The sequence below is a fragment of the Carettochelys insculpta genome, chromosome 6, assembly GCF_033958435.1.
Source record: "Carettochelys insculpta isolate YL-2023 chromosome 6, ASM3395843v1, whole genome shotgun sequence".
NCBI classification, from domain to species: domain Eukaryota; kingdom Metazoa; phylum Chordata; order Testudines; family Carettochelyidae; genus Carettochelys; species Carettochelys insculpta.
Genome location: NC_134142.1, coordinates 115,308,714 through 115,336,610, shown reverse-complemented (window position 1 = coordinate 115,336,610; position 27,897 = coordinate 115,308,714). Strand labels below are relative to the sequence as shown.

The following is a 27,897-nucleotide window of genomic DNA, read 5'->3' as shown; positions in this document are numbered from 1 at the left end:
ATATTGGTTAACTGGTTAAACTTTATCATCCCTAGTTCAAGCCTGTTAGTAAAATGAGACTAATGCTCCTTTTCTGATTCATTGGCCTGATCTGTTCAGATTGAAAGCTGTTTGGTACAAGGACTCTCTTATTCAGGGCCCGCTTCCTCTTGGTGATGCTCCAAGGTGTTAACAGAAGAGACACATGGTTTAAATCGTGATGGGAACTTTCTGAGTCACTACAGGGGCTTGTCTGCATACTTGGCTCATTCTAATTCTTGACCTTGCCCCTCACCCCTCCACTCTGTGATTTGCTCACCTTGATTATCTTTTTCTGATTTGTCCTCCTTGCTTACTGTTTTTGGTTCTCTGTGCCTTAAATATTGAGTCTGTTCTGGTCTGGCTACGGTCTGAAGAAGTGGGTCTGTCCCACGAAAGCTCACCTAATAAACCATTTTGCTAGTCTTTAAAGTGCTACTTGACTGCTTTTTGTTTTAAGAAATAATAAAGATTTGTTAGCTGCTACTTTCTCTCTCTGTAGCAACAAAAGCAGCCAGAGTGAACTTGTGAAATGGGTCCTGTGCTTTTTGGTCAAATTCTTAGACTATGAGGCCAGAAGGGACCATTGTGATCCTCTAATCTGATTTCCTGTTTAACAAAGGTCAGCGCATAGCACCTCCCTGAATGGATTCCTGCTTGAACTACAGCATCTCTTAGAAAAACAGTCAACCTTGAGCGAACAGTTTGCAGTGATTGAAAATTCACCACAGCCCCCAGTAAATTGTTGTGGTAGTTTTAATTATTGTTACAAATTTTCACCTTAATTCAAGTCTAAATTTGTTCAGCTTCAACTTCCAGCCATTGTCATAATTTCATCTGTTGCACTGAAAAGAAAGTGGCCCTCAGATTTCTGCTCCACATATAGATACTTTTCGGTGGATCAAGTCACTCCTTAATCATCTTTTTGATAAATTAGGATTAGCTAGATGAAAGTGACCTGAATTGGTTTGAACTCTGAGTGGATTTCTCCTTCAGAATCACATCACATCCTATGTAATCTCTTGCAGACATACTACAAACTAGACCTAAGATTTTTCTGTAACACCTCTCCCTGCAGTATTCAAAAGACAGATCCTGCAACTGAATCCCCAAGGGTCATCCCCCCAGCTGCATGACCAAGACCCTAACCATAAAGGGGCTCTGCAGGGATGCAGCACTCTGCCTTTTTGCAACCCATTGCTCCACCATGGCAAGAAAAGCACTGACAGCTCTGTAACAAAAGTGTGGCTCAGCTGTAGTGCTGGGATGGGGGTAAAGAAGGTAGAGAGGGAGAGCGGCAAACAGCACACATATCCTCTCCTTATTTGGGTCTGGAGGCCCAGAGATTGAGTTTATTTTCCAGAATGCACATGGGCAGGAGGTACTATCTAAGGAATCACTCACTTCCTCCGGTCAGACTACACGCCCTCTTCACAGGAGATTCGTGAGACCGCCGACAGATGATGCGACTGACAAACCTCCTACTTCCTTCCCCAATGGATTATATACTCTCTAACAAGGGACATCACATCACTTGCTTCCTTCCCTGATGCACTACATATCTTCCCACACGTGACTGGCAACACCGCTGAGTGACACCAACAACCAACCGAGACCAGCGATGGCAGACATGGTCAGGACATCACCCACTTCATTCCTCAACACACTATATATATTCCAACAGACACAGTGTGAGACCTCTAACAAAGGATATTGACCTATGACTGACAGCACCAATGAGAGTGAGTCAGGGAAATGACCCGCTTCCTTCCCTAATGACCTCTATATCTTTTCTCTGAAAATATTGACACACCAAAGAATATACGCCACCTATGGACCTGCTACACTTACTTGCTTCATCACTACAGATTGTGATTTTATACCCTTTACAGGTGGCATCCTGTAAAAAATCCACCGACCCACCTCTGGGATAAGATGGGTTGTTTTTATTATTCATCACATTAACTAACCCTGTATTCCCTCATATATGTCACACCAGACCCTGGATTCACAATGCACCAGTTTTCTATCTTTACCATGTATAACTATCTATGAAACATTTACTTCAATAACATCTTTTTAATCTCCTGGGGAACATTATTTAAACTCCTGGCCACATGGAGAACTCCACAGGAAAAAATGCTCTCTAGCAAAAATTTTTTATGAGTCAGGGGCAAAAGCCACCACTGGGAGGGAGGTGTGAGCAACAACCTGGGAAGATGAACATCAGAAGTAGGGATGACTGCCCCCTCCTCCCCAGCTCCTTCCACTCCAACACATGGGTGGCTAAGATGAAAGGGACCCTGGCCAATGAGCTACATCACATTCCAAACGCTAGACCCAGATAGTTATAAAACTTCTACTCATTACAGAATGGGTGGGTCCACTCCGATGAATTGCTCACATGACTGCATCACAGATCATAACTCCCCGTGAATCATCCCATTCATGAGATTTGTGTAACAGGCAGAAATCTCTTTAAAAAGGCTTACTCAGAACCACAGCAAACAAAATGAGTTTCTGCAGCTCCAACCGTATCACTGAAATTGCAATCTCTTCAGCTTTCTGGATTGACTCTTCAATTTTCCTTCTAATTTTTTCCATCCACGTGCAGGATAAACTTTGTTATGTGCACCAATACATATGCAGATGTACACCCCTAGGAACATAAAGTGCCAGGTGTGAGCATTCTGCTAATCAGCTGGAAAGCACGTGAATCAGCATTAGACCAGGCCTGAGCAGCAGATGACTCTGCTGATGGTAGCAAGCCTGGGATGGCAAATATAGGAACATTGTCACTTGGACAGGCCACTTTCTTCACCTGTTTGTATATTTGCACTGGTTGCTGTGAGCCCTCTGATATTTTTAAGGTTCCTACTATCATGATATCAAGGCCACACGAAGAATTACCTACGTTAGTTGCTAGGCTTTCAGTATCAACATTTAACTTCTACTTTTCACAGTGATAGAAACTGGGATTTTCAGACAGGTCTCCTCTCAGGCCACTATCCAGCCTACAACCCTCTGCAAGCAGAATAAATTCTGTTACGATAGAGTTAGAGATTTTACAAGCAGTTGGGTCTTTTCCCTGAACAGAATTTCCAGAGAGCAGATGCTCCTAGGGCAGAGTTTTGGTTTCTCTCACTAAAAAGGACTAATAACAGAGAGGAAGCCGTGCTAGTCTATACACTATCAAAACAAAAAGCAGTCAAGTTGCATTTTAAAGACTAGCAAAATAGTTTATTAGGTGAGCTTTCGTGGGACAGACCCACTTCTTCAGACCACTGGTCTGACTATGGTCTGAAGAAGTGGGTCTGTCCCACAAAAGCTCACCTAGTAAACTATTTTGCTAGTCTTTAAAGTGCTACTTGACTGCTTTTTGTTTTAAAAAGGACTAAGTTTGCATCTGTTTCTAAACTTCATCAAGTTTAAAAGTTGTTTGCAAAACAGAGGGGCTTAACTCAGGCACATCTCTAATTGTATCTACTCCAGGCCTCGCTTCACTGAAGACATATCATTACACGGTTGTCAAGACTGTTCCCCACTCCGACACACTGAATGCAATAAGTGGAGGCCCAAAAGAGACCTTAAAAATACTCTGCCTCAATAGGCTTCTGCTTAAAAGCTTCCCCTGGTCACGGATTCCCCACACATTCCTGCTGCCACCTGAGGAAAAGAAAACCCTCTTTAAAACCCAGGAAGACACACTTGAGATGTCTCCCTGTGGGGTAACCCCAAGCTCTTAACCTTTCTTTAGGAAAAAGCAAAACAGCAGAAATGTAACACTTTAAAGACTAACAAAATGATTTATTCGGTGATGAGCTTTCATGGAACAGATCCACTTCATCAGACCAATCTCATTTCCAACACAGACTGACATTTATAAATACAGAGGACCAAAAAAAGCAATAAAAACTGACAAATCAAATATATAAGGAGGGGGATGAGAGGTGGGGGGGCGGTTAATTGTCCTGCCGCAAATAACTACAAGCATCAAAGGAAGGGAAGCAGTCCTTGGCTACATCTACACGAGCCAAAAACTTCGAAACGGCCATGCAAATGGCCATTTTGAAGTTTACTAATGAAGCGCTGAACTACATATTCAGCGTCTCATTAGTATGTGGGCAGCTGCGGCACTTCAAGATTGACGCAACTCGCCCAGACGGGGCTCCTTTTCGAAAGGACCCCAGCTACTTCGAAGTGCCCTTATTCCTATCGGCTCATGAGGCATTGAATATGTATTTCAGCGCTTCATTAGCAAACTTCGAAATGGCCATTTGCATGGCCATTTCGAAGTTTTTGGCTAGTGTAGACACAGCCCTTGTAGTGTGAGGTAATTGATGCCTCTGTTCACACCACGTGTTAATGTGTCGAATTTCAATATGAATTTCAATGCACAACTTTCTTTCTCTAACCTGTTTTTTGGGGATTAAGGATGAGACTTTTCTCACAAGTACTTAAGTCCACAGTGTCCAATATGCTCCCAGTTTGCCACAAGGGGTAAACAGGGAAGTGGATTGTAGCACATGTGGCTCAGGAGAGCTGCACACTTGAGTGCCTCTCCGTCCACATGCCCCAACACATGGTGGGACAAGTGTGTGGTGGCAGCAGTGAAGACAGCATTTCCAGCCCCTGTGGGCTATGGTGGTATGGTGGGGGTGCAGTGGCTGGGGTGGCTCGTGGGCATGGCTGCTCAGGCAGCTTGTGTCACTGGTGGCTCGGGGGCGGGGCGGCTCATACCGTGTGGCTCCATCAAGTAATCTGGGGTGGGATGGGGTGGCCTGGCTGAGGGGGAGGGGGAAGCACCTGGCTGGTGGTGGGTGGAGGGGCTGTGGCAATCTGGTCTATTACCTGGGACACCACTGACCTAAATGATTTAGGAGAATAAGCCCCTTTAATCACGTTGGAAAATCCCACCCCAGATCAGCAACCTGGTGGCATATGAAGGTTTACTGAGTGGGTGAAAAAGAATTCTCCCTGACCCACTCCCTGTCTGAGTGACTGAGACTAGGCCTGCAATGTTATGTTAAATAGGGTCTGACAATTACTCAATGCCTTAAATGTCAATTTTGCCACATTAGTTTCCCTTCCTCTACTCCCGCTTCTGCAATCTGAGCTCTTAGCCTTATATGCTGTTGTTGGGCTCCTTCCACAGGCACAGACTTCTTCTCTAGCTGAGGGGTGTTCAACCCACCACCCTTGCTCTGCCTCTGTCCCCGACCATCCCCCTTCCACCACTTCCCCCAAGTCCCCACCCCTACTCCACCCCTCCCCAAGCATTCAGCATCCCTCATCGCTCCCAGGGCATTCTAAACACTGTCAACCAGCTGTTCAGAGTGGAAGGGAGGAGCTGGGAGGGAGGGAGATAAGTTGGTCATCAAAGCTGCCTATGGGTGAGAGGCTCTGGGGTGGGGGTTGGGGAAAAGGGGGCACTTGTACTGGGGAGTGCTGTCCACCTGCTATTTTTCACCAGGGGTACTCCACCCTAGACAACCCACAGCCTCAGCACCTATGGCTCCTCCCATCACTTGTATACCTGTGTATTTACATGAACAGGTTCCCATCTTTCAAAGATCACATGGGGACTCAATGTAGAGGACAGGGTTCCCCTAACTTGATGAGGTTGCATGATCAAAGCCCTTAATTTATTATTCATCATCGTTTCTTTCTCCCAGCACACTGGCATTAAAACATTTGGACAAAAGACAGGCTAAATTTTTTGAAGAACTTGTTCATCCCTGGCCAAATGTTGTTCTTTTTAACTGGGGTCAGCAGGATGTTGGATAAACTTCAGGCATCTTTCATTTAAACATACTTGGTAACAAATCATTCCAGCCAAGGGACAAGGGGAGTGTCACACTGGGCTAAATGGGAAACCCAAGTTCAGGAAAAGCCTCTGACTTCCCAGAACCGCTGGGCTGGAGTTTGAAAGTACATGTAGTTATGACTGCACCACCGTACCCCCTGCTGGTTCTTCTCCAGAGAAGCAGCAAAAGTGCTACTGCAACAGTTCAGCGGCCTGAAGAAATAGGCTTTTTTTAAAAATCCAGTCATTTTCCTGTTCACTCTTTTTTCTCCCAGAATCAAGAATTTGCTACAGCATATTTAAGTGTGAGTGAACTGATGACATGATGGCAAAGAGAGGACAGTCAGTTTGACTGCATATGCATTGTTCCCTGCTCTCCCCCTATCTGATCAGACAGAAAAGATGGAGATGGAAACATCTTTCACTGGACAACACTTCTTTTGGTGAGAGAGCTACAAGATTAAAATAATCCCTCCCCCACCTTGTCTCTCTAATACCCTGGGATGGACACGGCTACAACACTGCATTACAGCATCTCATCACAGCAGTGGTCCAAAGAGTCAGTATCTTGTTACCATCAGCAGCCTGCTCTGCTTACTTCAGAGGAAAGCACGGGGCACTTTGCAGTAGATAGTTATTAGACTAGAGTCTAAAACATCAAAGAGGAGTCTAAGCTAATCTTGAACTCGACAACTTTTTAAACGAGATGATCAGCTTATTTTTAAGTACAGGTTTTGATCTCTTTTCTCTGCCCCCTTCCTCCATTTAAAGGGAGGAATGATTTTCATTCTACATCCTGCTGCTTTAAAAGGGCTCACATCCTAGGTTCTGCATGTGCTTCTTGCATCCTAGCACAGCAGACAGCCAACTTACTTTTCATTTGAAGATCTCTTCACCCCCACCCCCGCTGCCTCCATGATTTTTCTTTTCATGTTTTCATTCATTGCCTTTTTATTTGCTTTCCCTGCCCTCCTTTGCCATCAGGAATAAGGGGATTTCTAATTTAGCAAATAGGGGTGTATGGAAACCTGCTTTCATGTAACTCAACTGGCAGGAACCACCACTGCACGCAATTCAGAAGACTAAGGAGAGCATATAAGACTCATTTGTGCCAAATTAAATTCCAGGATGTTACTATTTTTCATTTAGAAAGAGATTGGGAGACTGGCTGCAGTCAGATGTATGTCAGATGTTCTCCACTTCACAGTAGTGGTGCTTCTGGAATGGATTAGCTATTCATTTCTCCCAGACAACACCACGCTAGAAGCCAGTCACATTTTTCTATTGTGCTATAACTAGCAGCAATCTTTCAAACAAAGTTGTTCAATTTCCTCCTTAATGGGTCTTCACTCACCCCTAGAATAACTTACCTGAGGAGGCAGATTCATTTGCCATCACTAACTCAAGACTAGATGTCTTGTTAACGATGGACTACGTAGAGCACAGTGACTAAACATTTAGTTATGGGTTCAATGCATAAACTACTGAGGTTGGGGCAGAAGGTATGAGTGCGTCTGTTATACAGTAGGTCATATGAGATCATAGTTTTTTGTTTTTTTATGTTTTTTTAAGGCTAGAAAGGATCAAAACCAATTAATTGATTGAAAAAACAAGAACAAAAAAGAGCAGCAAAGCAATCAGACACTTTGGAAGTAAGTGACTAGTTTTTGCTTCCTGGAAGAGAAATTCTAGCAAACTCTGCATCATGGCTAATGGCAAATGTATGGTATATTCAGAGGTGAGGGTACTTGGGGGCTTAGACTGGGACAGTCATAGACTGGGTATGGGAACCCTTAACCAGCCCATTTTGCTTGCCTGGGGATTCTGTCTTTTTTGTTTGGTCTTATGAGAAGCAATCTGTATACCAAATTTGCTGGTCCTTACTATTATCATTCAGGAAGAATTCTTGAACAGACAAACTCTCTCAAATACAGTAGATACCAAACTTCTAAGAACCCAAAAATAAGCACACTCCTGCTTCAGAGATTCTTATCTGATTAGAAAGACAAGTCATGGGAGGCCTGATTTAGGAGTTTTTGATAATTGCATTTTGGGAAGGACTTTAAGAAAAACAATCCTTCCTATGGCCTAAAAATCTAGCTGAACAAGAAGGCTCAAAGTACCACGGTGAACGACACATCTGCAGGACGGAATTAGGGTTATTAAATACATTGAGTCATAATACAAGGGGGAAGTGAGCAGTGAGTTGGTCAAGTCAGTGATGACAGATATCAAGGCTTGTTAAAAAGGGCAAATTAGATAATGCAGGCAGGTGTCAGTGCCCTGGTTGTTTAAATTCACTTGGGATCACAAAACATTAACATCTTTGCAAAAATGGTCGCAGGTGATTTGAATGGGAATGATCGGCTGAGGGAAAAAAAGAGGATCCTCCTATGTCCCCTGTATGCTGCTCTGCAAGCACAATAGAACTTGGACTTGCTTTCAGTACACAGTTAAAAACAAACAAACAAACATTCACCCCATGTGCATAATCCATTTTCTATGCTGACTCTATGACACTCACACAGAGCTATCCCTTAGTATTGCCAGAGTGCATGCTGCTCCAACAACACTCATTGACATAACAGACCAGCACACCAGAGCAACCTGGGCAATTTTAAGTTGTGCCAAGGCCAGCATGACCCAGTTACCCACAGAACTAGGCTGCAAGTGTTGCAAAGAGTCAGTTTGTCTCCCTCTGCCCCTACTTTAGCCTCAAAAGGTGGTGGAGGTTTCCTCTGACAGATAACAAAGAACAGCAGACGCTCAGAGTAGATATCCTTCCAGAGCCTAAAGGCAGAGCTGAATGCTTTGTGACAGAAGTGAGACTGCAGTAACTAGCAGCTCTATAGCACCAATACAGCTGTAGGAGAGGGAGGAGGAGAGATTCTCTTCTGGTTGGTGCATCCATCCTGGTTAAGCAAATTGTCTAGAGGGGCTGTGGAATCTTCTCATTGGAATTGTTAAAAGCAGGTTAGACAAACTCCTGTCAGGGATGGTCTAGATTAGCAATGGACAACCTAGGCTAGTGGCCCTCTAGCTCAGTGGGCTGCAAGATCGTTGTAACCAAGATGGTCACCCCTGGACTAGGGTAGTTTTGCTAACTGCACCTGCATACCTGGATTTTGTGGTGTGTGCAGACTGAACTGTAGCAGTACTTTGACTGGATGCAGAGGGAGCCCACAGCTCTCACAAGTCAAGGTTGTGTACAATGAGCACGCACCTCACTTCATGTGTCCTTTATTTACGTGTCACTTCAGGAATACCTGTAGGAAAAAAAGCAAGCAAACAAAGACCAGTGGAATCTGGTAACCCTGCACACGGACAATGCTAAACAAAATGTCTTGCCGACTACACGAAGAACACTGACGGACCTCATGCTGCCAACGGGCCTCAGGTTGCCCACCACTGGTCTAGATGGTGCTTTTTCCTGGCTGAATACAGGTGACTGGACCTCTCAAGGTTCCTTTCAGTCCAAACCCACACCTTCTGAGGTATGCCTGTCACTAGGGCCTGCAGCATGCAGGAAAGAAATGGATTCTAGTCAAAGGTAGGCTGCCACAGCTGGTAAAAATAGCAAGCAAGTAGTGGTGTAGTTTTCTATTCATATTAGCACTTCACCCAGAGGAGAGATTTTTGTCAGCCCAGAACCTTCATGAAGGATCATTAAATGTATTTACAACTCTTACTGTATGGGACTGATGTAGGGCACCTCAGAAGGAAACCAACTGCTTTTGAGAATGAGTGAAAAGCAAGCATGATCAGCATCCCAAGCTTGCACTGTTTTTGTGGCTGAGACAATGTGGTAAGTGTTTGCTTTCCTTGGCCAGTGGGCAGAAGGCCACACTTCCACGGGCTTGTCCCAGAACAAGTTACGGAGTTGGAAAACACAGTAAGTGTCAGATCCATGTAAGCTTTCATCCCAAATCTCAACCGAACATAAATGTAGACTCCAATCCCGTATTGGAGTCAACATGTTCTGTGCAGGAAAACAGGACCATGCATATATTTGCAGGATCAGACCTCACAGAACAAAGGACTTAACCTGAGAGGAGATGAGCATTTCTGGTGAGGTGTTGTGTCTCACCAACGGGCTTGTGGGCTTTCTAGCCTATGCTGGGGATTGAGCCCCAAGCTTGTAACTGTCCTGGTGGCTCAGTTCTATAAGCTGTGAAGAAATAGCAACTTGCCTGCAAGATGCGTTTTGGGGGTGGGATGTAGAGGGGAACACAGACGAACAAAATATTGCTTGCCCTCCAGGTCCCTTTTTATTGAGTGAGTGAATACAAAAATAAGGTCATATAGGTGCACAAACACAATCTGCACCTTTGGAAGAATCATCTTAAAATTAGCAGTAAGCAGAGCATTATTGGTATCACATAAACAGATCTCTAAACAAGCAGGAAGCTTCATGAAACATGAAGCTCATTTGATTACAAGCTCTCCAATGCAGTCTGAGTAACACTTAGCATTTCTATAGTGCTTCTCATCTGGAGAGCCCAAAGCACTTTGTAGAAAGTGGGCAGGTGTGTAAAATTAACAAAACCCAGGAAGTTAAATGAAGTGTAAACACAAAGCCCAAGAAGCACATACCATTCTCAGAGGGTGATGGCTTAACCCATGGCTTCATTTTGCAATGCAAAAGGAATTGCTAGAAACATGGTTGGAAGAGTTCTAGAAACCTCTCTATGGCAACTTGTTGCAGTTGGTAAAAAATAAAAGTTATATAGTACATGGCATTTCTCCTAAATTGCACTAGAAGTAATTCGGAAGCACTTTCAGTCTGTCCTCAAGCAAACAGGAATGAATGGCTGTCCACTTCCTTGCTACATATTTAAGCCTCTCTGACCACCCTTGTCCTTCCTGTCACATTTCTGAGTCCGCGTACATTCCATTAATTAAGTAGTCCACTTGCATATAGCCCTTTTTCTTGTAGCTTTCATAAGCCTGCATGGCAAATAGAACTAAGACAGTTATGAAAAATATGATACCAAATAGAAGTACCGCCAGGAGCGAACTGGTGTCCACCAAGTACTGAGTCAGAGGCTCAGTTATCAGCAGATTGTCATAGTCTGTGTTTTGCTGACCTCTGTCCAACTCCAAGACTGTTGTTTTGGGTGCATTTGTTGGGCCCCTGCTCGTAGTCAAGAGAGCACTATAGGTTATCACTCCAGGTTCTGTGGTGGCCTTTGTTGTTGGCTGGTTATCTGCTGAAGTCTTAGCACCCTTTGTTTGGGCCAAGAGTGTAGGAGATGGCTTGCCTGTGACATGTTTGAGCCCCTCCACTGACGTTGTCAGAGGCTCAGGGGTTGAAGTACCTTTGATTGTTGCCATTGTGGGATTGGCATTCTTTGACAGTGGACTGGTGATTGTAGAATTTAGGGGATGAGCTTTTGAATTCTGGAGGCTGTTGGTAGTGGTTGCAGCTGTAGATGTCTCTGGGCCAATTCCAACAGTAGGAACAGTGCTAACCGTGTGAGAGCTGCTTGTGGCAATGGTTGCATTGGGCTTTGTCAGGTGATACACTGTAGTTCTCACAGTGGTGGCAACAGTAGTTTGAGACAAGGTTGCATTTGTTCCTGAAGTGGACACAGTTTCACTTGTCTTTTCAAAGGTGGCTGTGACCGTGGAGTTGGATGGAGTGTTATTTGTAACAGGAGTGGAGATAGTGGGAGACGTGGTGCTGGTAGGGACAGTGGAATTTGCAGAGATGCTGGGGGTTCTGACCATTGTGGCTGATGGAGTAGTTGTACTTATCTCACTTGTGGTTTCCTTGGTGGGTTGGGTGGTTGTGGTGGCGTTTGTTGCAGCAGTGGTGGTGGTGCTGGTAATTGTGGCAGTAGTTGTAATTACTGTTGTCAGATTTATTCTGGTACCTATCACACTACTCATTACTTGAGCTGATGACGAAGATGGAACGCTTGTTTGCTCTAGCGGAGTCTTTTGGCTTGTTTTAGAATCTTCTTGCCTTCTTATTCTGTCAAGGGCCCGTGTTTCTCTTCTCTTAAGGACAAGTTCTTTAAAAATAAAAACCAAAGGAGTTCAAAAATCAGTGGGCCTAACTGTGATCTCATTTATAGATGAGCAAATCAGGAGTATCTCCTGAAGCAGAAGACATGCAGCTTACATCAATGGCATTACACCCTATTTACTCTAGGTAAATGAGAGTACAAGCAAACTAAGCAAATCTCCTATTTGCGTAAAGCCCTCTCAGAAGCTGAACCCTTTCCTGGATTACCTTCCATGCCAGGGACCTCTGTCATTTGTCTCTCCAGAACAGGAATCCTCTGAATAGCTCAAAAGAAGGGTAGCACTTCAAGTCTCAACGTTGTTCTCAAAAGCAGAGAGGCAGTACCCTTCACTGTGACCTGATAGCAGATGTCAGCAACCAAAGGCCCCTGGCTCGAATATATTAAAAGGCACTATTCAAGACCTTTATTTAGGTCCATAATTTTACCTTTAAAATTTTTTTGAGGGTTTTCCCCCAAAATATGTAAGCTGCCTCAGCTGATGATCAGGCTTTTAATGGCATGAATCCTATAAGCATTAGAAAAGTTAAGCCATTAAATCCTCAAGCAATCTGACAATACAACATTAACCATGGATGAGTCTGAAGGATATTTTTGTTAATTTGGTGCACAGATGAATTTTTAACCACATTTCAAATTGGTAACCCATTGTCAACAAGCAACATTTTGTTATGGGGTGACTTAATTAAAACTGAAGCCCCATATGCTATAAAACCACGGCTAACACTTGCAGCTAATACCTTTCTGATTACTCATGCATGTGCTGTTTCGGCAGGAAATGTAATCCCTTGGTGGCACCCTTTCAGGTTTCTTTCATTAATGTAGGATCCTTTTGAACTAATCTTCCAAAGGACAGATTGCAGAGTGCAATAGGGGTGGCTAGGAAGCCCTTTAACTGGGATGGGCTAAAAATCATGTGGCTTTAAAAGCTATACCATGTTTATGGGCTGTGGGTATAAGTGGCCAGGGGAGGCAAGGGCTTCCCTGGTCTTAGTGCTCAACCTCACCCCCGTCTATCCCTACTCTGACCACACAGGCTTGTGTAGTAGGCTCTTGCAGCCTGGTGAGAGATTCTGCTCCTACAGTGGCTCTATTATCTTAAAAGGGAAAAGCCTTCCAGCTTGCCAGATTGATTAGCAGAACACTGAACTTGTGAAACAGCCATTAAGTGGTAGTGAAGCCATTTAACAGGCATGTGCCAACCTGAAGGTATACAATGTCAGTTTCTGAATTTATTGATAAAAGCAGTTGTGCGTTAGTATAATATATCTAGTGGATCTTAGTTTAAATTAACGAAATGCTTGTTGCTGAAGACTGAAAAACAACCACCCTTGAATAGATATTTAGATGCACCATCTGGAGTATTCAGTTTTAGATATTATTTAAAAAAAATTTTCAGAAGCCCACACTTATCTAAAATACATATTTTAATTTTAAATTTACTATAGTATAAATACTTGCTTCCAAAGTCTGTCTGTCCTTCTGTCCATCCCTGCACTTCTCAAGGCAAGTGAAAGAAAGCTCTTAAAACGGACGACTATCCCTTTATTCCACAGCCAGAAAAATGAATTTCTCTTTCTTTACTCCTTACTATTCAATGAACTAATTTTAAGAGAACCTTCCACCAAAATCAGTACCTTAGCAAGATACAAAATCCTTTGTTATTCCTAAAATCTTTGGAAACATTTTTAAACAAACAAATGGTGAAATCTCAAAAAACAAGTCTATTGTTATGGAGACCACACAAAATAAAAGAGTCCCTGTTTTTCTAAAAGCAATTGAATTTTGTTAGGAACACATTAAACAGCCTGATCATTTAAAATAATGTCTTTTGGTGCATTAAGTATGTAGCAGCCATGAACAACTGTTTTATGAAGGCTTAAGCGTACCTTCAAAATCAGTTTAGAAATACCGGTCAAGAAAATGTAACACAGAAGAGCTGCATCACGTAATCTAGACTATTTCATGTTATAGTCAGCAGACAACTGACTTGCCCTTACTACAGGAAGATTTTGCTTCACCCACTACCCATGACCATGTTCTTTCATTATTATATCTACCAGAAGAGACAATGGGAGAAATTCTCCAATGGATCAATTCTGCATTACAAACATATCGCATGCCCTCCCTTCTCAGCAACAGGTGCAAAACACAACACTGAGACTATGCCTATACTAGACATACAAGTCAGCCACCAATACGCAATTTGAGCTATGCCAATTATGTAACATTGATTTATCTGTGGTCAACTTCCATGTCTGTTCACAAGGAGGAAGGTCGACAGGAATGTTTCTCCTGTTGACCTTCCTTATTCCTTGCCTCTAGCGAAGAGTACAGAGTCAACATTGACCCCTGGGAAGGTCATTTCACATTTGCATGAAATGAAACCCTGGAAGATCGACCGGCTGTAGTGTGGCTTTAGCTATAGTGTAGGGCATTTAGTCTGAGGCAATCTTTTTTTACCTTAAAAGGTGACTGAGCTGTCTGATTTTACCAAGAGCCCCACAGTGTAAAATTACCTTCAAGTAGATCTTTAATGTCCTGAGTGCTGGTATTCTGACACGCATGCAGATGGCGACAGTGTAAGAGAACACAATGATTCTGATAGAACACTGACCAGTTGCAGTAGCGATTCCCTAAAAACACAAGGCAAGAAGCCACATAAATTAAAGGAAATCTGGATTTTAAACAACCTCAGACCCAGGGGGGTCATGGGATTTTACCCTGCTGGCAAAGCTATTTAAAAAAAAAATTCCTTTACGTGCAGCAGAATGGACCAAAACATGCTGCATGCAAAACTTCAAAACTTTGTAGTTTCAAATCCAAGTTAACTTCAGAGTTCAATGAACTTGATATAAGAATCTGTTGTGAACCCTGTAACAATCAGCATTCCTGCAGGATCACACAGACTTCTTCCAAGAGGCTGGAACGCCAGTGAAATCAATGGAGCTGCATCAGGTATGAACTGGACACAGGTAGGTCAGTTCACAGAGCTCCCCACTTGAGTTCACCAGATATTATGCTTTAAAGTTCATAACCAAAAGAAAAGAAAAATCTTTCAAACAAGGGGGAGGATGAGTTATGTCCCTGTTACTAATTCAAACTGAGCCTGATAATGCTAGAGGCAATGGATGGTTCATTTGCATTGGAGATAAAGTGGAGAGCAAATTAACATGAGGATGTGGTATTCATCCTAACTCTAGTAACATACAAACTCGGGGGAAATAAGGAAAGCAAGAAATCATTGTGTAATTCTGTACTGAAATGACAAAAGTTCAGCACTCTTAGCATTCTATGAATGGGGTAGGTTGGGGTGGGAAACCTACATTTTGTGGGCCTGATCCAGGCAAGCAGGTGCCAAGTCTGGGCCCTGTGCTCTGCCTGGCAGGGGGCAGGCTCCTGCAGAGCACAGAGCCCTGTGTAGCCATGTGTGCCCCCCCCCCCCACTGCACCAGGTAGGCACCCCCATCCCCTGACTCCTGATGCCGAGACCCCACCCCACTCCTGCTCCCTATCTCCTTCCCAGACCCCATGCTTCCAGCCACCCAGACCCTGCATCCCCAGCTCATTCCTGCATCCTACTTCCTGCCCACAGCCTCTACCCACATCCCCAGCACCCCACCTCTGCCTTGACCCCATATCCTCACCCCAGCCTGCTTCCTGGCAGAACGCCTCCTTTTGGACCTCAACCCAGAGCCTAGAGGTGCCCTCTCAAACTCCACTAGCCCCAGTCCCCTAGGAATAGGATTGCTTCTCCCACCCACCAGGATGCCCTAGGCTCCAATGTGGAACATGAGGGCAGTGAGGTGAATGCCTTTTTTCTGCTTCTCAGCTGGGGGCCCCGCATGTTTAAGTTTTTCCCTCCTCACTGGGGCAAAACGGGGAAGAACAGGTCGATGAGAAGGCTTTTTTGGCTTCACTTGTGTGGTCTCCTACTGATTTTTATGTGGGTCAGTGGCCCCGAACTCCCAAAAAGTTTCCCCATACTAGAGTGAGTGATGCTGAAAGGCTGCTTTAGGTAAAATGCTTCTCTTAGACAGGGATTGTAGCATGATAAGTTTTATGTGCAGTTATTTTCCTGCTCCTTTTATCTCTGCTTAATATCATAACTCCATCATAGTGCTACTATAGTAAATGGAAGTATACACCCACAGCTGAGCCATGAGGCTGGTTTGTATTCTCTTTTTTTCTATGTGAGGCAGTAGACTTGATATGTTTGCATCTGTGACAGGGGATGGATGTTACACAGAGATGCTTCCAGAAGATCCAAGAACCAAAACCCACCAAGCTTAACGTGTGATAGGTGTGACAAAATGGCAGGAATTAGTTTGCTTGGCTAAAAGCCTAAGACAGCAATGAGCTGTCACGTAGTAAAAGAAGAATTTGTTGGTACCAAGTCAGAGGGATTAAAAATGATTTATAGTTTTAGACCCCGAAGAGGGCATGTGAGTGACCTATGAAAATATAATCAAGTGAACGAAAAAGGGGGATGTACAGGATGTCTAGACAGAAAGTGGAGGCTGCTTAGAACCAGCTCACGAGGGACAAGTCAGGCAGGGTTCAATTGCTCAGTCAGAAGCCAGTTACACTTATACACACTGGTATAAGAAGTGTTCGCTCCCTTTATTGCATGTTAAAAACAACACGTGTGAACAGGGGGAAGAGCAAACACATGCTGAATGCAGTGTGTTTTTTGTTTCAAGTTATCGCCAAAGCCACAGGTCCTCATCACAAATTAAGACTCTGGTTAAGTGTTAAAATTTAAAACAAGTCATTTATGTTACCCAAAAAGAAAAAAAGCATCTAGAAAGTTTTTTAACCTGTGGGGAGATGGGGATAAAGACTTTTCATTCTTTAGCAGCTCAGAAAACAGACCAGTGAAATTTCATGAGGTTGCATGGTACTTGAGGGAATTCAGTATTTCTCATGACCAAGCAACTAAGACTAAGCCAGTTGAGCTAGAGCCAGAAACAACAACAACAACAACAACTTGAATTCAGTCATATAGGGTAGAACATACCCACCACATTTGGCAAATTATAATGATATCATGCACAGCAGCGCAGGGCAGAAGCTGATCAAGGCAGGAGTTACGAAGGAATTTTTCATGCCATACATTACGGGCACAATTAGGTGTATTAGCTTCGTAGTTCACCCTATCACATTCCTTTGAAGCCCCACACAATACTAGTTCAGTTAGCTTGGTATTGCAAACCCTATAATACCCATATCTGGGGGAGGAAAAAGCCCCTAGTGCCTAGCAACATATTATCCACCGTGTCTGTATACTCTACCAGTGGAGACAAAAAACAATGGGACAAATAAAAGCCTCTCAAAGATACCTTGAAGAGAATTGTGCAGATGGCAGCCCCAAGATCTGGCCCTCAGCTTAATGCTATTTTTTGTTTTAACTCAATATATATTAACAAAAATTCTCCACCTCTGAAACGAAGAGCTGTGAAGATCTCTGCAGACAAGGGAATAGAGTAATGTATGCTGAGAGCAATGATGCTGGCTTGTGTGGACATGTGATGCTATCCCTTCATTCTTTTGTACTGGGAAGAATGTCAATAATTAGGACACATTAGCTCTGAAAAACAGGGCCCTTTAGGGCATGTCAAGTCATGCACTCAAAATTCACTAGCCACTTCAAATTGTCAGTTCTCAGCCAAGCTAGTGCAAGACAAAGCAATGACAGGTTGAACCTCTCTAATCTGGAACTCTGGTCTGGCAACAACTAAAATCATGCTGGATTACTGATCTCTGGATGACCACTTATCATGAGTGTGGCCAAGATTCCCATGGCCTCATACACCTTGTTTACAGCCACAAGTCCTGGCTCTCCACGTTCTGTGCTGTTACTTAGCTTTAATTTACACCTAAATGTCTTCCAAGAGCCCAGTAAGCAGTGGAAGTGTTGGTAATGCTGCTAGACAATATTGACCTCCTGTGGTCCAGCAAATTCTCATCTGGCACTGGTCAGGTCCTGAGGGTGCTGGGTTAGAGAGGTTCAACCTGTAGCTTCCTCCAAGAGAGAAACCATGGAAGCGAGAATATCAGCGAGCATAGATGGCTACAGCAGACAGCTGTGATGGTTGAGAGATGTTTGCTTACCAACAACTAGCTGCATGCTATGTTGATAGCTGGAGCTTGTGACCTCATGCCATTCACATGCATGCTCTCAGCACACACACACTAGCTGCTTCTTATGGAAGCTAGAAAGGCCCTGGGAAATGGCTGCTCCGTTTTCAATTTAAGACAAAGCTGTCAAATTATCAAGCCACCACAGGACTCCACACAGAAGCCATAATTATAAAAGCCTGTAAACAAATGGAGTAAAAAGGAGACATGGGCTGGGGGGTACAGAAGAGAAGAGTCCTTTAAGAAATCCTTTAAGAACATAGAAACAGATTTCATGCTGAAGACTAGCTCACCTGAAGGCAACAGGCCTCTACAAGCTTGCTTGCAATGCTTTTCACTGTTCAGCCTGTTTATTTGAATCACCCAAGTCCCTCTCTCCTTTAAGATGGAAATTCTGTTTCCAGATATGCACAGGGAAAACAACAGGAAAAACACAACAGCAGTCCACATCTTGAAGGCTGGCCTTGGAGTCACGCTATTCTTCTCTAGAGCCTGTAGTGCAGGAGAAGTATTTGCCAATTACATTCAGATCCCAAGTGACATATCTGTCAAATAGAAATATTAAAACAACAATGTCAAGAGGGTGCATTAATAAATGGATCCCAACCCTTTTTCATTTGTCGATTTTACAGCACTTTATAAAAAAGGAAGGTAAGCATCATGGTCTCCATCAAACAGATGAGGAAACAAGGCAGGCAAAGTGAAAAAAAGAGACTTGCCTAAGGTCACAGGTCAGTGGTAGAGTTAGGACTAAACCTGTGATCTCCATAAGTCCTGCACTTTAGATACTGGATCATGCTGAAAAGCACACAAGCCCAAAGCTGCAGCTCCTTACTCATAGATCAGGAACTAAGTTTCCAAAGGTCCCAAGTCAAGATTGTTTAAGGCCCACACATACACATTGTATGCTCCATGCAAAACATGGAAGAGCTATTGAATAACAAATTCCTCCTTGCCCAACCACTTTTGAAGCAGATCATGCAGAGGTTGGAATAGCACAGCAGGAGTCAATCACATACCATATGAAAAAAGTGATGAGATGAAAAATATGTGAACTAATTTCAACAGCTGCATCAAGACACTAATGGATAGCCCACACCAACATCAAAACCATGGGAACAACTAATCCAGGTACAAAGCTGCATGCTGTGAAACTGGGACTTCAGACTCAGGTGGGCTGGTGGGTGATGTTCAAAATAGAGTAAATTAAAGAAAAAAAAAAACCCCATGTTACACACACACAGCAGAGAGATTAAGCTGTATCCCATAATTCCAGGCAAGCATCAGAACCCACCCAATTACATGACCCCTGGTTTTGACCATTCCTTCTTACAGGCCCAGCACCAATTATTTGGCAGGATGAGGCACCTAGCCTCAAGTTTCAGCCAACAGGATGGGAAGAAGACATTTATGCATTTCAAACCCATCTCAAGCAAGGTGCACAGGAGCCTCAGGGCAGGTCTACTCTAAAGTGGAAGGTCTAATTAAGTTATACAACTCTAGCTATGTTAATTAAATAGCTGGAGTTTACACCTTAATTCAGGCTTCCAGGCCATCTCCACTGCAAGAGGTCAACGGGATCACTGATCTTCCTAGAAGATCAGCCTCAGATTGACGTACAAGCCCCGCAAGAGAGTGGACATGGCCACTGCGGTTGAATATAGAGACCAGTAGGAGGGTTCCGTCAACTTGGGTGGACCAGGAAAGGAGTATGGCAATCTGCACACTTCACATCTTCCTAGTGGTCCCACTTTTTTTCCCCAGCAGGAAATGCCCAAGAACGTTCAGGTAACAACTGGTTCAGTGCAGCCTTCAGCTTCCTGACAATTCCAAAAGTTAATTAAAAAAATCCTTTTAAATTTCAGTTGAGCTGCGAGTCCAGATAACCCAAGAAATCCCAAGAGCTCAAAGTGCCTCAGTAGTTACTGGGAACCGTTCACACTGCTTGCAGTCTGATGGACTTCGGCCCTCTACACACAACAAAGCAGGTCATAACCATTTGCCCATTCCCAGCAGAAATAATAGGTCCTTGTCCAATGCCTATTCCCAATGAAGCCAGTCAAAAATTTATCTCCCTCTTCTTTGTAACATTTTATGTATTTGAAGACTATTATGTCCCCCTCTGTTGTGTCTTTTCCAGACGAAAACCTAGTTATTTCAATCTTTCCTTATATAGCACATTTTCTCGACCCTTTATAATTTGTTATTCTCCTTTGGATTTTCCTCTAATTTGTCCACAATTTTCACAATAATCCTAAATTCAGGCCTCACTAGTGCTGACTAGCATGGAAGAATTCCTTCTCATGTCTCGCTTACAAACACTCATGCTAACACAGCCCAGGTTTTTTTTTTTTTGTTTTAAAATATTACATTGTTGACTCTTTTTTGGTGATCTACTAGAATCCCCATATTTTCTCCTGTTGTAATCCTTCCTCACCAGTCATTTGCCATTTTGGATTTGTTCAATTAGTTATTCCCTCGTAAGTAGCTTCATCCTATTTATTTCAGCCCATTTCTCCAGTTTTTCAAGATCATTTTAAATTCTAGTCCTTGTCCTTCGAAGCACTCCAAGTTTGATATCTTCTATAAACTAAGTGTACTCTACACAATTATCCAATAATTTAAGAAAATACCACATAGAACCAGTCCCAGGACAGATCTCTGCAGGACCCTGTTCCATAGCCTCTTCTAGATAGAGTAGTTATCAATTGTTCACGCTCCAAGTATGTGTTTCCAAACAGCTGTGCACCCATTTTGTGCTAGGTCAGGGGTCTGCAACTTGTGACTCCAGAGCCACATGCGGCTCTTCACGGACATCTTTGGGGCTCCCGATGCTATAACTGCCAAGTAAAAATAAAACCCTCCTGATTATTTTTGATAAATTGTGAACATCTAAAAGCCCAATAATGAAAAACTCTTACCTAAATAGCAAATGATACGTTAGCTCAGAACATCGGATAACTCCCCCTAGCATCCTCCAGAGAAAAGAGAGAGCGAGAGAGAAAGAAAATTGGGAGTGGAAGTCAGGAAGACAGTGGTACAAACATGTGAAGTGTGAGGAAACAGACTATGTAAAAGTTTGTGAAGCTCCACAGTAAACATGCATGGTATTACAAATTGTTGTGTGTGCGCTGTTATTAAACTAGGGGTTACAAAAAAGTACAGTTTGATGTTATGTATTAAGGAATGTTTCATATTCACATGAATAGCTCCTCAAAACGTTTTTTACTGAATTGGAAAAAAATGGCTTTTCTTGCTATTTTGGTTGCTGACCCCATGCTAGATTCACCTAAGCTATATTTCCTTAGTGTGTTTACAAGGTCATGGGAGAGTATCAGTAGCCTTACTAAAATTAATAGCTAAACAAATCTCCACAATAGTCCGAGGATGTAGGTAGATAATAAGTCTCCCCATTTTATAGTGGAAGAAGCCAAGGCACAGATATGACGCAAATTGCTCACCTACAGAGCAGTAGTTCAGTGACAAACATTAAGGCTGTGGCTACACTACCTCTCCCTTTCAGAAGGGGCATGTAAATTACAGCCATTTGAAAATCAAAATGAAGTTCTGACATGAATATTCAGCACATTATTTGCACAATGACAGCCACCCAGCCCATTGAAAGTGCTGATTTCGAACTAAAAAAATAGTCATGTAGCTGGGGTTCCTTCGAAAGGGTTCCCCAATTTCAAAAGCACTCTTCTTCCTAATCTTTTTGCTCAAGAAGAGTAGACAATGTAGCACCATCCTCAGTCAAGAGTACACTCAGGCTAGCTGTCCTGCCAGTTAGAAATATTTCTAGGACTGACTTGGCAAAAATAGACTTAGAGAACCGCAGCTCATGAGCCCCATCTAGTCTTGTGCCAAGAGGACTGCTCCTGGTTCTCATAGGATTTGCCAAGGCCCTATTTACATTATGCAGTGGTATAACGACATTGATGGTGCTGCTTATACAAAAACATAACATAGATACACTGAACGGGAAATAAGCTGGAGTAAGTCCCGTTCTACCACTCTTGACTCTTTCTTAAATTTATTAAAACAGGAAAAATAGATAAGCTTCTCATAATATCCATTTGCTATGAAATCTTAGCTATAACATTATATGGAAAATGAATAGTTAAAATATGACTCAATCTGTACATTACAAACCTTTTCTTTTAGTTAAAGAAAAATAAAGTAAACAATAGAACCATAATTCACAGAAAGGGGATGAGACACAGTAAAGGAAGCCGGCAGAGGAGTAGGGGTACCCAGGCATTAAACGGAATCAGATTCTTTCAGGAGCATGTCCCATCTCTGAAATTTCTTCTTGCTATTTCTATTATGGAGTAAAATCTAAACTTGGCCACCATGGAAACAATTTCTATGCTTCAGCCTTCAATTGCTGGTGGTTCAAAAGTCTTCCTTTAAGTGGGTGCATCCTATGACGTTTGCCTGGTGAGGAGATGTGTCTCAGAAACCTGTAGAATACTGCCAACATTTTCAAAACGGGATTAGTAATCTGGGAACACCCCAATTTAGTACATAATAGTCAAGAGTTGGGTGTTCAAAGCCCTTTGAAAGATGTCTGTCCCTAATCAGGAGTTAACCCTGAAAAATTATAACCTAGTATTGGTCATGATCCCTGTACTAGCCTTAGTTGTTGAGAGCAGCCCCTGCTGTTTTACAAGGGTGACCCTGCACTCATAAAAAAGAGAAGGCAGTTGTGAAGAGCCACAGGGAGTGCCCTCCTGCAAACTGAGTGAGTGAGTGAGTGAGTGAGTGTGGGTTGGGAGAAGGGATGGAGGAGAGGAAAGAAAGATGAGGGGCTGGGGGTGTCTGTCTGGGGGGAGGAGGTGGGGTAAGGGGGTGGGGGGGCTGGCAATGCCTGGCTTAGGGAGAGGCTCTGGCAGCTGGACCATCGGTCCAGCTGGTGCGTGGTTTGTGCAGCAGGGGGGTTCTGGCAGCTCGCACACATGGGGGAGGTGGGGGCTCTGGTTGGGGCAGCTGGTCCTGGCCGTGTGCAGGTGGCTGGTCTGCGAAGCTCGGGCTGGTGGTCCCACAGCTTGGGCCCAGGGGCCCATGGCTAGTGGAGCTGAGGTGGCAGGCCTGTGGCTCAGGCTGGTGATCCCACGACTTGGGCAGCTGGCCTGTGGCTGGAAGGGCGTGGGTGGCGGGTCCAGGGCTCAGGCACCTGGCTGGAGCTCATCATCCTTCACATTAAATTCATTTTGTTTCTGATAGTAAGTTACATTTTTAACAACGTTTTGGGCCAAGAAAAACTACGTGCTTATTTTTGTCTTTAAATAACATATCATTTTTTGTGTTTATTTTGAAACTATGAATTGAATGTTTTGTTAAAAGGGGGACGGGTGATAGTAAAGAAGAGGTGGGGGGCATGAGGGTTTCTCATACAACAAAAGGGGAGGGGGGTGATGCCAAAAAGTTTGTGAAGCTCTGATGTAGAGAGAGTCCTTTTAGTACTTATCTGCAGAAATACATAAAATGTCTCCTTTTGTTTATAAGCTCCTGAAGAAAATTACCCTGAGAATTAAGTTGTTTGTTCAATAATACATGTATTTATCCATTTCAATAGAAAGGGAAAGAATACTGGGCACTCCAATAATGTGAAGTGGGTTTTACCCATGGAAGCTCATTACTTAATAATTTGTCAGTCTTTAAGATGTTACAGGGCCTCTTGTTATTTGTAATGTTCATCAGGGTTGATAGTTCATAAACACAAATGCAGAGAGGTCCTTTTTAAAAAAAAAAGTTATAGCTTAGGTTTCCCATCTTTACCAATATCCTTGTAGACACAGTGACTGATCCCCAAAGAGTAAACTTCTGCAGTTATATTTTGGAAATCCAGACACCTGTAACATTGAAATCTACAATTTTAAGACCAATACACTAATTTTAATCAAGCTTAACTGATGCAAAGACTAATGCATTTTAAATCAGCAACACACTTAATGGCTAAAAATTATTATCATAAAGTAATTAGTGTCTCTGCATTTATGGGAGCAAAAGTTCCCCAAATCTGCTAAACTGTATGAAGTCCCTCTTGCCACATGACTTTTGTTCCACTTTGCTGCTTCATCCCCCAAAGCCACTGGATGCAAGTGTAGAACGTTAAGAGGAGAAGAAATGACTGTGCTGAGGTGACAGCGGGGTAAGATGAACCCCTTTGGAATGTGGAAGAGAACTCAATCCTGTAAGCCAGCACTCCTCAGTCAGAGTAGTACAAGGCCTTCATTGGGTAGTTCGTCATTGGCCAGCAAGAGGGAGGACCAGCTCTAGAAGCCAACTGAAAAAACAAAACACTCATGGTACCTTCCCTTTCCCATACTTTAACAGGGTCTTAAGAGGTCACCCAAGAGACACAAAAGGAACAGTGTAACGAAGACCTTGATGTGTCCCTGCCTTGCTCTACATGGCCTGCAGTTAACAAAAAGTCACAGAAGACAGCAACTGATCCAAAACAAGATTTTTTTCTTCTAAAGTATCTACAATTCTGAGAGCCTGTTTCTGATGTCCAGCTTGACATCTCCAAGGGATGGATGTTTAGGGAAAGTCTGAGGTGCACTTTGAGAATCAGACATCTTTAAGAGGTCTTAAATGGGACACCCAGACAATAAGCAAACCAACAACCAATCCCCCCATTACCTCCACCATCCTTCCAGTGCACAACTGTTCCCTAAGGCACATCATCCAGTGCTTGCGCACCCCACCCACACGAAACAGAAAAGACATGGAGGCAGATCCTCTGCTGATATAAAGGAGTGTGGCTCTGCTAAAGTCAATGGAGCTACACAGATTTACGTTACACAAGGATGTGGGCTGTACAATCCTCAAGACTCATTTCATAGATTTTCCCTCTCCAGCATATATTTCCTCATTTTCTTGGTTAAACACTAGATTTACTGAGATCACTATTCCCATGATTGAAGGTCCGTTTTATTTAGCCCCTAAGAGCATTGCAACAATCAGGGAAACCATCCCATTTGCCACCTCCTCCCTTCCAAAATAAGGATTTTCAGCAAGTTATTATATGGCCAGTTTTCAATAGGTGAGCTGGAAACCTGTTGAAATGGATACTACTAAGGACACATCTGTATTTCAAGGTAGACATGTATTTTCCAGCTTGACAAGATGTACTGTGTTTGCTGTACTTTGAGCTAGCATGCTAAAAATAGAGATTTGGCTGAAAAACACAGTTTCAGAGCACAGAAGCTACTTAGCACATAGTTTCAGCAAAATATTGAAAAATTCTAAACATGTCACTTCATTCCATTTTGATTAGATAGTTGAAATATTGGCTCAAGATTTTCTGATTTCTCCTTTGGTCAAGGAAAAAAACCTTAGTTTTAATTAGACGTTTGCCTAAAAAATGAAAAACAAACCCCAAAACAGTTATTTGCTCAGCTCTTCTCTGCCTCTCATGTTAAAATGCTAGCTTAACTTCAACTTTAAAACAAGAACACTTTGTCCTCTTAAGTTATTGGTATGTAATTACTAGCTTAACACCATTTTAAGTTTCTCTGCGAAGGAAGCTACACTACTTCTAGATTTTACAGCTGGTATGCGTGTGTGGATGTGTGTGGTGATATGGGCCAGGGAACATAGCTCATTTCCCAATCCAGAGAGTGAATAACCAAATGCAGATGTATGCTAATACAAACCAGAAGACATTTTGTAATAGCATATCAAATATCAGAATGACTGACTAGTTTTTGCCTCATCTGCTCCACACAGTCCCACATGGCCAGGAAGCACCTCACGGTTACTGACAGCTCACTCCTGAATTTGGCTACCCATTTCAGTTATAATCAATGCCCTCTTCTTCTCCATTCTCTCCCTGTGGCATATGTTTAGAGCTCAGAGTCCATGTAACTCTCTTTCATATTCAAAGATTCCTAGACCATTTACTCATAGGGCAAAAAGCATCAGCTTTATCACCTGCCTCCACCCCACCCTTAACTGCAACACAAGCCTGGATCTTCAGGAAACAAGCTGCCAAACATCAGGACAAAACACTCTCTGGGTATTAATGCTCTATCCCATTAAAACTAGGTGAGGAGTGTACTACTCAAAAAAAAAAAAAAAAGATGCTGAGGTTACTTTTACTATCTACAGCTACAATTCAGCAGGGAACAAGCAAACTGGAAAACCAGAAAAACCTGGAATCAACAACTGAGTGACCTATGACTGTGCAGTGTGCACACATCCAGACAGCCCAGAAGCACTGCTTGCAGAGCTTTAAAAATGTTGCTCCCTCACTGCTCACCTTCCTGCATTGAAACAAGGAATCTGGTGGCAGGGTGGGAGGAAGGAGGAGAGAGAAGAAAAAAAGTGGGAGGAAGACAGATACTGATCATCATTATTGCAGGCCAGTTTTTACCACCCAGGCAACAAAACCTTATTAACCAAACAGCTGCCTTGCTCCACCCCTGAACCCTCCGCTTCTTCTAGAAGTGTAGTGCAGCTGCTTGCGAGAGTGTGGGCAGAGGGGATGGTTGTGACAGACTTCTCATGCACCCCCCCCCAAGCGTCACCCCTGGTTCTACTCTGATTAATTCTTGTCAGCTGCACCCACCTTTTCCAAAGTCTCCATCCTTCACGTGAAGGAAAGGCCACAGAACCCTGACAGCGTACATGGGACAAATTTGTGGTGGGAAAAATAAAAGCAAAGCAGTGCAAGTGAGGTTCAAAATGAGACTAGGAAACAACAAGCAGAGAATGCCAGACAATACCCACAGCTGTGGGATCCCAACCAAGGGGTCAGTGGATGTTACCTAGAGAAACTCCCCCAGAAGCATGTACAGTATTGCAAATAGAAAAAAGGCCCCACGTTCAGAGACAGAACATCTGTGATAGGACTCGGCAGTGTTCCCCAGTGTGCTGATCATGCCTTCTTGATCTCTGGGCCCCTCCACAACCCTATCCTGCTGAGCCAGATCATCTGGTCTCCCCCAGCCAAACCAGAAAGTTTGAGTTACTATCCTCTAGCAGAGCAATACATACACTGATTTACTTCAGGTCGGGGAAGATGCAGCTCTAGGCCACAGTACCCAGGAAACCAACCCCCAAAAGGGATTAAAACCCTAAATAAGTCTGTCTCATTCTGTGCAAAAGATTTGCACAGAGAGGACTCATCAGGTAAGTGCCCTTTATCAATGAAAGGGAGTTATGCACAGTAGTAGCCATTTCCATGCAATAATTATTAACCTTGGGCTTGATTATAAACAAAGTTTTTATTAAATACAAACAGTAGGATTTAAGTTGTTAAGTGAAGACAGAAAGATGAAAGATATGTTCCTAAAATGAAATGAAAAGAAAATGCATGGCTAGCTCTAACCTCCCTAAGAGGCTTATTGAATACAGATTCTCACCCTAAAGAGCTGTTCTCTGTCAAGTACAAATCTTCAAAACCAGAGCTGTTCTTTTTTTCTGACTTGGGTCAACAGCCTTTCACATTTGTTTGTTTATTCTTAGGGTGCGTCACACAAATTCCAAAGCAGGCTGAAGACAAAAAACTGGTAGGTTTCCATTGCTTAAATAGACTATTATCATAGAGCAAGAAACCTTTGATTTACAACCCCCTTCACATGGGGCGGGGGGAAGAGAACCACGAGGTCAAAGTGACTTTCAGTACCAGGTGGTATGGTCACCTGTCTTTCTAGCATTAATCATCTTCTAGACATACAAGACAAACAAGGCTGTTTACAAGTGGTTAAATTGATCACCCAGTCATTAGGGTCCTGGGAGCAGGAATAATGGCTGTCACTAGTTCATTCAAAACCATAATTTAATATTCCTGACTACACATAGAAGGATGTGTACCCTAATAGAATATATAGGCTCAGCAAGTTGTAACATGAAAATTGGCTGGTTACAATGACGTATTTTGTCCAAAGCATT

At 43.1% G+C, this 27,897-nt stretch overlaps 1 protein-coding gene across 2 annotated transcripts in view; it reads right to left on the bottom strand.

Annotated features, from left to right (window-relative positions):
- Window positions 1-10,075: 10,075 nt before the first annotated feature.
- C6H11orf24 (chromosome 6 C11orf24 homolog) overlaps window positions 10,076-27,897 on the bottom strand; it is a 32,391-nt gene continuing 14,569 nt past the window's right edge. Inside the window, exons 3-5 of one of the 2 annotated variants that reach the window (XM_074996003.1) lie at window positions 18,288-18,486; window positions 14,373-14,489; window positions 10,076-11,841 (exon numbers count right to left, since the gene is read on the bottom strand). In XM_074996003.1, coding sequence (XP_074852104.1) covers window positions 10,691-11,841; window positions 14,373-14,489; window positions 18,288-18,486 — 1,467 coding nt within the window. In that variant the 3' untranslated portion in view covers window positions 10,076-10,690. Of the gene's footprint in view, window positions 11,842-14,372; window positions 14,490-18,287; window positions 18,540-27,897 lie in introns of those variants that run through there. The other variant, XR_012645854.1, reaches the window with a different exon arrangement.